The 10,241-nt window shown below is 48.9% G+C and overlaps 1 protein-coding gene across 1 annotated transcript in view; it reads right to left on the bottom strand.

Moving 5' to 3' along the window:
- Nucleotides 1-10,241, bottom strand: part of LOC119954817 (sporulation-specific protein 15-like) — a 522,687-nt gene that overhangs the window by 296,882 nt on the left and 215,564 nt on the right. The window contains exon 6 of the mRNA XM_038780358.1: nucleotides 6,084-6,188. Coding sequence (XP_038636286.1) covers nucleotides 6,084-6,188 — 105 coding nt within the window. The remainder of the gene's footprint in view (nucleotides 1-6,083; nucleotides 6,189-10,241) is intronic.

Genomic DNA, 10,241 nt, shown 5'->3' with positions numbered 1-10,241 from the left:
CCGAAAGTCACGCTGACCGTTATAATAAACCCCGAGAGTCACTCTGACCGTTAAAATTCACCCCGAGTCACTCTGACCGTTATAATAAACCCCGAGAGTCACTCTGACCGTTATAATAAACCCCGAGAGTCACTCTGACCGTTATAATAAACCCCGAGCCTCACTCTGACCGTTATAATAAACCCCGAGCCTCACTCTGACCGTTATAATAAACCCCGCGCCTCACTCTGACCGTTATAATAAACCCCGAGAGTCACTCTGACCGTTATAATAAACCCCGAGAGTCACTCTGACCGTTATAATAAACCCCGAGCCTCACTCTGATCGTTATAATAAACCCCGAGCCTCACTCTGACCGTTATAATAAACCCCGAGAGTCACTCTGACCGTTATAATAAACCCCGAGCCTCACTCTGACCGTTATAATAAACCCCGAGCCTCACTCTGACCGTTATAATAAACCCCGAGCCTCACTCTGACCGTTATAATAAACCCCGAACGTCATTCTGACCGTTATAATAAACCCCGAGCCTCACTCTGACCGTTATAATAAACCCCGAGAGTCACTCTGACCGTTATAATAAACCCCGAGCCTCACTCTGACCGTTATAATACACCCCGAGCCTCACTCTGACCGTTATAATAAACCCCGAGAGTCACTCTGACCGTTATAGTAAACCCCGAGAGTCACTCTGACCGTTATAATAAACCCCAAGCCTCACTCTGACCGTTATAATAAACCCCGAGCCTCACTCTGACCGTTATAATAAACCCCGAGCCTCCCTCTGACCGTTATAATAAACCCCGAGAGTCACTCTGACCGTTATAATAAACCCCGAGCCTCACTCTGACCGTTATAATAAACCCCGAGAGTCACTCTGACCGTTATAATAAACCCCGAGCCTCACTCTGACCATTATAATAAACACCGAGCCTCACTCTGACCGTTATAATAAACCCAGAGCGTCACTCTGACCGTTATAATAAACCCCGAGAGTCACTCTGACCGTTATAATAAACCCCGAGCCTCACTCTGACCGTTATAATAAACCCCGAGAGTCACTCTGACCGTTATAATAAACCCCGAGCCCCACTCTGACCGTTATAATAAACCCCGAGAGTCACTCTGACCGTTATAATAAACCCCGAGCCTCACTCTGACCGATATAATAAACCCCGAGAGTCACTCTGACCGTTATAATAAACCCCGAGCCTCACTCTGACCGTTATAATAAACCCCGAGAGTCACTCTGACCGTTATAATAAACCCCGAGAGTCACTCTGACCGTTATAATAAACCCCGAGCCTCACTCTGACCGTTATAATAAACCCTGAGCCTCACTCTGACCGTTATAATAAACCCCGAGAGTCACTCTGACCGTTATAATAAACCCCAAGGCTCACTCTGACCGTTATAATAAACCCCGAGAGTCACTCTGACCGTTATAATAAACCCCGAAAGTCACTCTGACCGTTATAATAAACCCCGAGCCTCACTCTGACCGTTATAATAAACCCCGAGCCTCACTCTGATCGTTATAATAAACCCCGAGCCTCACTCTGACCGTTATAATAAACCCCGAGCCTCACTCTGACCGTTATAATAAACCCCGAGAGTCACTCTGACCGTTATAATACACCCCGAGAGTCACTCTGACCGTTATAATAAACCCCGAGAGTCACTCTGACCGTTATAATAAACCCCGAGAGTCACTCGGACCGTTACATTAAACCCCGAGCCTCACTCTGACCGTTATAATAAACCCCGAGCCTCACTCTGACCGTTATAATAAACCCCGAGAGTCACTCTGACCGTATAATAAACCCCGAGCCTCACTCTGACCATTATAATAAACCCCGAGAGTCACTCTGACCGTTATAATAAACCCCGAGCCTCACTCTGACCATTATAATAAACACCGAGCCTCACTCTGACCGTTATAATAAACCCAGAGCGTCACTCTGACCGTTATAATAAACCCCGAGAGTCACTCTGACCGTTATAATAAACCCCGAGCCTCACTCTGACCGTTATAATAAACCCCGAGAGTCACTCTGACCGTTATAATAAACCCCTAGCCCCACTCTGACCGTTATAATAAACCCCGAGAGTCACTCTGACCGTTATAATAAACCCCGAGCCTCACTCTGACCGATATAATAAACCCCGAGAGTCACTCTGACCGTTATAATAAACCCCGAGCCTCACTCTGACCGTTATAATAAACCCCGAGAGTCACTCTGACCGTTATAATAAACCCCGAGAGTCACTCTGACCGTTATAATAAACCCCGAGCCTCACTCTGACCGTTATAATAAACCCTGAGCCTCACTCTGACCGTTATAATAAACCCCGAGAGTCACTCTGACCGTTATAATAAACCCCGAGCCTCACTCTGACCGTTATAATAAACCCCGAGAGTCACTCTGACCGTTATAATAAACCCCGAAAGTCACTCTGACCGTTATAATAAACCCCGAGCCTCACTCTGATCGTTATAATAAACCCCGAGCCTCACTCTGACCGTTATAATAAACCCCGAGCCTCACTCTGACCGTTATAATAAACCCCGAGAGTCACTCTGACCGTTATAATACACCCCGAGAGTCACTCTGACCGTTATAATAAACCCCGAGAGTCACTCTGACCGTTATAATAAACCCCGAGAGTCACTCGGACCGTTACATTAAACCCCGAGCCTCACTCTGACCGTTATAATAAACCCCGAGCCTCACTCTGACCGATATAATAAACCCCGAGCCTCACTCTGACCGTTATAATAAACCCCGAACGTCACTCTGACCGTTATAATAAACCCCGAGCCTCACTCTGACCGTTATAATAAACCCCGAGAGTCACTCTGACCGTTATAATAAACCCCGAGCCTCAATCTGACCGTTATAATAAACCCCGAGAGTCACTCTGACCGTTATAATAAACCCCGAAAGTCACTCTGACCGTTATAATAAACCCCGAGAGTCACTCTGACCGTTAAAATACACCCCGAGTCACTCTGACCGTTATAATAAACCCCGAGAGTCACTCTGACCGTTATAATAAACCCCGAGAGTCACTCTGACCGTTATAATAAACCCCGAGCCTCACTCTGACCGTTATAATAAACCCCGAGTGTCACTCTGACCGTTATAATAAACCCCGAGAGTCACTCTGACCGTTATAATAAACCCCGAGAGTCACTCTGACCGTTATAATAAACCCCGAGCCTCACTCTGATCGTTATAATAAACCCCGAGCCTCACTCTGACCGTTATAATAAACCCCGAGAGTCACTCTGACCGTTATAATAAACCCCGAGCCTCACTCTGACCGTTATAATAAACCCCGAGCCTCACTCTGACCGTTATAATAAACACCGAGCCTCACTCTGACCGTTATAATAAACCCCGAACGTCACTCTGACCGTTATAATAAACCCGAGCCTCACTCTGACCGTTATAATAAACCCCGAGAGTCACTCTGACCGTTATAATAAACCCCGAGCCTCACTCTGACCGTTATAATACACCCCGAGCCTCACTCTGACCGTTATAATAAACCCCGAGAGTCACTCTGACCGTTATAATAAACCCCGAGAGTCACTCTGACCGTTATAATAAACCCCAAGCCTCACTCTGACCGTTATAATAAACCCCGAGCCTCACTCTGACCGTTATAATAAACCCCGAGCCTCACTCTGACCGTTATAATAAACCACGAGAGTCACTCTGACCGTTATAATAAACCCCGAGCCTCACACTGACCGTTATAATAAACCCCGAGCCTCACTCTGACCGTTATGATAAACCCCGAGAGTCACTCTGACCGTTATAATACACCCCGAGCCTCACTCTGACCGTTATAATAAACCCCGAGAGTCACTCTGACCGTTATAATAAACCCCAAGAGTCACTCTGGCCGTTATAATACACCCCGAGCCTCACTCTGACCGTTATAATAAACCCCGAGCCTCACTCTGACCGTTATAATAAACCCCGAGTGTCACTCTGACCGTTATAATAAACCCCGAGCCTCACTCTGACCGTTATAATAAACCCAGAGCCTCACTCTGACCGTTATAATAAACCCCGAGCCTCACTCTGACCGTTATAATAAACCCCGAGCCTCACTCTGACCGTTATAATAAACCCCGAGAGTCACTCTGACCGTTATAATATACCCCGAGCCTCATTCTGACCGTTATAATATACCCCGAGCCTCACTCTGACCGTTATAATAAACCCCGAGAGTCACTCTGACCGTTATAATAAACCCCGAGAGTCACTCTGACCGTTATAATAAACCCCGAGCCTCACTCTGACCGTTATAATAAACCCCGAGTGTCACTCTGACCGTTATAATAAACCCCGAGAGTCACTCTGACCGTTATAATAAACCCCGAGAGTCACTCTGACCGTTATAATAAACCCCGAGCCTCACTCTGATCGTTATAATAAACCCCGAGCCTCACTCTGACCGTTATAATAAACCCCGAGAGTCACTCTGACCGTTATAATAAACCCCGAGCCTCACTCTGACCGTTATAATAAACCCCGAGCCTCACTCTGACCGTTATAATAAACCCCGAGCCTCACTCTGACCGTTATAATAAACCCCGAACGTCACTCTGACCGTTATAATAAACCCCGAGCCTCACTCTGACCGTTATAATAAACCCCGAGAGTCACTCTGACCGTTAATACACCCCGAGCCTCATTCTGACCGTTATAATATACCCCGAGCCTCACTCTGACCGTTATAATAAACCCCGAGAGTCACTCTGACCGTTATAATAAACCCCGAGAGTCACTCTGACCGTTATAATAAACCCCGAGCCTCACTCTGACCGTTATAAAAAACCCCGAGAGTCACTCTGACCGTTATAATAAACCCCGAGCCTCACTCTGACCGTTATAATAAACCCCGAGAGTCACTCTGACCGTTATAATAAACCCCGAGAGTCACTCTGGCCGTTATAATACACCCCGAGCCTCACTCTGACCGTTATAATAAACCCCGAGCCTCACTCTGACCGTTATAATAAACCCCGAGTGTCACTCTGACCGTTATAATAAACCCCGAGCCTCACTCTGACCGTTATAATAAACCCAGAGCCTCACTCTGACCGTTATAATAAACCCCGAGCCTCACTCTGACCGTTATAATATACCCCGAGCCTCATTCTGACCGTTATAATATACCCCGAGCCTCACTCTGACCGTTATAATAAACCCCGAGAGTCACTCTGACCGTTATAATAAACCCCGAGAGTCACTCTGACCGTTATAATAAACCCCGAGCCTCACTCTGACCGTTATAATAAAGCCCGAGCCTCACTCTGACCATTATAATAAACCCGGAGCCTCACTCTGACCGTTATAATAAACCCCGAGAGTCACTCTGACCGTTATAATAAACCCCGAGAGTCACTCTGACCGTTATAATAAACCCCGAGAGTCACTCTGACCGTTATAATCAACCCCAAGAGTCACTCTGACCGTTATAATAAACCCCGAGCCTCACTCTGACCGTTATAATAAACCCCGAGAGTCACTCTGACCGTTATAATAAACCCCGAGCCTCACTCTGACCGTTATAATAAACCCCGAGCCTCACTCTGACCGTTATAATAAACCCTGAGCCTCACTCTGACCGTTATAATAAACCCCGAGCCTCACTCTGACCGTTATAATAAACCCCGAGAGTCACTCTGACCGTTATAATAAACCCCGAGCCTCACTCTGACCGTTATAATAAACCCCGAGCCTCACTCTGACCGTTATAATAAACCCCGAGAGTCACTCTGACCGTTATAATAAACCCCGAGCCTCACTCTGACCGTTATAATAAACCCCGAGCCTCACTCTGACCGTTATAATAAACCCCGAGAGTCACTCTGACCGTTATAATAAACCCCGAGCCTCACTCTGACCGTTATAATAAACCCCGAGCCTCACTCTGACCGTTATAATAAACCCCGAGAGTCACTCTGACCGTTATAATAAACCCCGAGCCTCACTCTGACCGTTATAATAAACCCCGAGAGTCACTCTGACCGTTATAATAAACCCCGAGAGTCACTCACCAGATAGGAACTCAGTAACATACTGAGTGCGGACAGCTGGACACTGATGCCTTTGTCTTGTCCGACACCATCACATCCCTCAGTGTCAACCAGGAAGACGGCCATCTGGAAACGTAAAGAGAGAACTGCTTCATTACCGAGGGTTTGCTGTCGGGGGGCTGGTTTAGCATACTGGGCTAAACCGCTGGCTTTTAAAGCAGACCAAGGCAGGCCAGCAGCATGGGTTCAATTCCCATACCAGCCTCCCCGAACAGGCGCCGGAATGTGGCGACTAGGGGCTTTTCACAGTAACTTCATTGAAGCCTACGCGTGACAATAAGCGCTTTTGATTTTCATTTCACTCCTGCCCTGGGATCTGTATCTGTCCTGTGCCTTCTCTCTCTCGGGGTCTCACGCGACCCACCCCTCCTGAAATAACACCAGCTGCACCTTTGGAGTGACTCTGCCGATAGAGGAAGAGGAGTTGAGTACTCAGCCACTCAGAGGCCGGCGTTCCCTCAATCACGTCAATCCAAAGTGTTGGACTGGATTTCACGATTCCCATCGTCGGAGCAGCTGATCAATGTTTGTGCAGAACATTTCGACAAGGTGTTGGGGAAAGAAAGACAGAGTGGATTTCCATCGCTTCCATCGAATACAACCAACGGAATGCTTCTGGGCTCCAAATCTCGGGAATCGCGGAATGGTCAAGGTACAGGAGGCCACTCGGTCTATCGAGTCTATCCCAGCTCCCGAATCGAGCATCGTGTATTGGTGCCGATGCACCTGACTCTTCCCCGCGCACATCGTTCCGAATCCAACAACCCTCTCACACCCTCTCGATCACCTCGATCGAACCAACCCTCTCACACCCTCTCGATCACCTCGATCGAACCAACCCTCTCACACCCTCTCGATCACCTCGATCGAACCAACCCTCTCACACCCTCTCGATCACCTCGATCGAACCAACCCTCTCACACCCTCTCGATCACCTCGATCGAACCAACCCTCTCACACCCTCTCGATCACCTCGATCGAACCAACCCTCTCACACCCTCTCGATCACCTCGATCGAACCAACCCTCTCACACCCTCTCGATCACCTCGATCGAACCAACCCTCTCACACCCTCTCGATCACCTCGATCGAACCAACCCTCTCACACCCTCTCGATCACCTCGATCGAACCAACCCTCTCACACCCTCTCGATCACCTCGATCGAACCAACCCTCTCACACCCTCTCGATCACCTCGATCGAACCTGCCTCCACCACATGTCCAGGCAGCGCAGTCCAGACCCCGGACCCCTGGCCTTGTGAGAAAAATTTCTCTCACCTTGCATTTCGCTTCTGTTTGTGAATGCTTCAATCCTGTGTCCGCCCGCCGTCTACCCACCCCCCCCCCCCCCCCCTCCACCCGGTCACAACCTCACTGGGATCTTCCTGTGCACTCTCCACCTTCACACATCCCAATCTCTCTCTATCCACAATCCTCCCCTCCACTCGCCCCTCCCCTCACTCTTTTTTAAAAATTCATTCGTCGCTGGTCAGGCCCAGCGTTTATTGCCCATCCCTAGTTGCCCTTCAGAAGGTGGTGGGAGAGCCGCCATCTTGAACCCGCTGCAGTCCTTGAGGTGTAGGTACACCCACTGTGCTGTTAGGGAGGGAGTTCCAGGATGTTGCCCCAGCGACAGTGAAGGAACGGCCGATATATTTCCCAGTCAGGGTGGGGAGTGACTTGGTGGGGAGTGACTTGGAGGGGAACCTCCAGGTGGTGGGGTTCCCAGGTATCTGCTGCTCTTGTCCTTCTAGATGGTGGTGGCCATGGGTTTGGAAGGTGCTGCCGAAGGAGCCTTGGTGAGTTACTGCAGTGCATCTTGTAGATGGTACACACGGCTGCCACTGTTCAGTGGGGGAGGGTTTGAATGTTTGTGGAAGGGGAGCAATCAAGTGGCTGCTTTGTCCTGGATGGTGTGGAGCTTCTCGAGTGTTGTTGGGAGCCGCACCCATCCAGGCAAGTGGAGAGGGTCCCATCACACTCCTGACTTGTGTCCTTGTAGATGGTGGTCAGGTTTTGGGGGGAGTCAGGAGGTGAGTTACTTTCCGCAGGATTCCCAGCCTCTGTCCTGCTCTGGGAGCCGCAGTGTTTATGTGGCTCGGTCCAGTTCAGTTTCTGATCAATGGGAACCCCCTGGATGTTGAGTGTTGGGGATTCAGCGATGGTAACGCCATTGAATGTCACGGGGCGATGGTTAGATCCCCTCTTGTCGGGGATGGTCACCCCGATCTATCTTTCTCTCCCTCAGGGACCTTTCTCTGCACTCCTCCCCTCCCTCGCCCCAAACTGTCTTTCCAACCCTCTGGGATCTTCCTCTGCACTCTGTGGTGTTCTTTGTGTTGCTAATTTCCGGATGGCTGGAGTAGTGTTCACAAAGACTAGGGCAGGATTCACCCGCAAGGGCCGGATGGCCCAACACCGGCACCAAGAGCGGTGAGAACTACTCCAGTGTCAAGCCGCATGGAAGTTGTGGAATCCTCCGCACTTCCGGGCTAGGCCGGTGGCGGAGGGGTTGACACCGTGCCAACCGGCGCATGCGCAGGGGGTTTCTTCTCCGCGCCGGCCATGGCAGAGCCCTACAGAGGTTGGTGCGGGGGGAAAGAGTGCCCCCATGGCACAGGCCCATCTGCTGATTGGTGGGCCCTGATCGCGGGCCAGGCCACGGTGGGGGCCCCCCCGGGGACCGAATCCCCCCCGAGGACTCACCTGTCCGCCTACCAAGCCAGGTCCTGCCGGGATGTCTAATCCATGCCGGCGGGACTAGCAAGGAACGGGCGGCCGATCAGCCTATCGGGGCCCAGAGAATTGCGGGGGGCGGGTCCATTGCCAAGGGCCCTCGACCTAAGCGGTATAAACCCCGCCCCCACCCGCAGACCGGCGGAGAATTCGGCAGCCAGCGTCGGAGCGGTGGGACGGGATTTACGCCGCCCCCGGGAATAATACGACCTGGCGGGGGTCGGAGAATCTCGCCCCATAAAATATCTTTAACTTAAATAAAGCTATAAATTTATTAACTCTACTAATTTGGATTCAACACGTACTCCTAAATAATACACAGTTGATAATTGACATATAAACTACACTCACCTATAACTAATCTCTACACTATTATAAACTATGATCTGCTCTTACTCACGCTATCTTTCCTTCAGTCTCTGCGCTCGCTAACTCCTTCACTACTCTCCACACAAGGCTCAGCATCAATGTCTTATATACTTGTAACTCCAGCTCCATCTAGTGGCTTATTGAGACATTGCAATAACCCTTGTAGTTCTTACATTTATAATATTACCACATCCCCTTTCTTTGGAAAATAAAAATTATTGTAAACTTTGTTTGTGATATTTTTCTTTGAACATTACATTAGCTAGTATTAATCATAGACTTGTTATCAATTTGTACTTTCATTTGCAAATAACTGTTCCAGCACTTTGTTGATGATGTAAATTATTATTACAGTCACTAGAAGTTTAATCTGTCTGGTGGTCTCCTCTTTTTTGTTGATCTTCTCAGTGGTCTTCACAGTACGCCATTGATCTTCCATATCTTCTTGCTGTACTGGTGTCATGTAAGGATTGGGAAAGTCAATGTATTTGAAGATGTTATCTTGATCAATAACATGTTGAGGTCGAGACTTAACATGATGTTTGATGCGCAACAATGTTCTTCTATTTCGTCTGAACATAGTTCTTTGTTCAGTCTGAAGTAAGTACGATCTTGGTGTGACTTGTCTTAGAACTTTAGCTATGTGTTGCCATCCACCATCAGGATTTTGAATATGTGATTGATTTCCGGTGGCGGCCATGGAGTGAGTGATCGCTTATTTGGTAGCTCCCATTCGTGGTGGACCTTTGGGATCTTTTTCCTCGATTTATGGTGGATTTGATCGACAAAACAGGAGTCGAAGTAGAGGAGAAGAATTCCCTACCAGTGTATGGATTCATGGACCAGAACTGGTCTGAAAAGGAGGGATCGTTGGTCGAATAAGGGAGCGGAGTCTGCAGCACAGAAAAATATGGCTCAGGGACTGGAATTGTTGGCCCAGTGGTCAATGGAGCAGCTGGTGGACTTCCTCCAGGAGAGCTTTGCTCAGCAAAGAATGGAATACCTGGATCCGA

Source organism: Scyliorhinus canicula, chromosome 20 (assembly GCF_902713615.1).
Source record: "Scyliorhinus canicula chromosome 20, sScyCan1.1, whole genome shotgun sequence".
NCBI classification, from domain to species: domain Eukaryota; kingdom Metazoa; phylum Chordata; class Chondrichthyes; order Carcharhiniformes; family Scyliorhinidae; genus Scyliorhinus; species Scyliorhinus canicula.
This window is presented reverse-complemented; position numbering and strand designations above follow the sequence as displayed.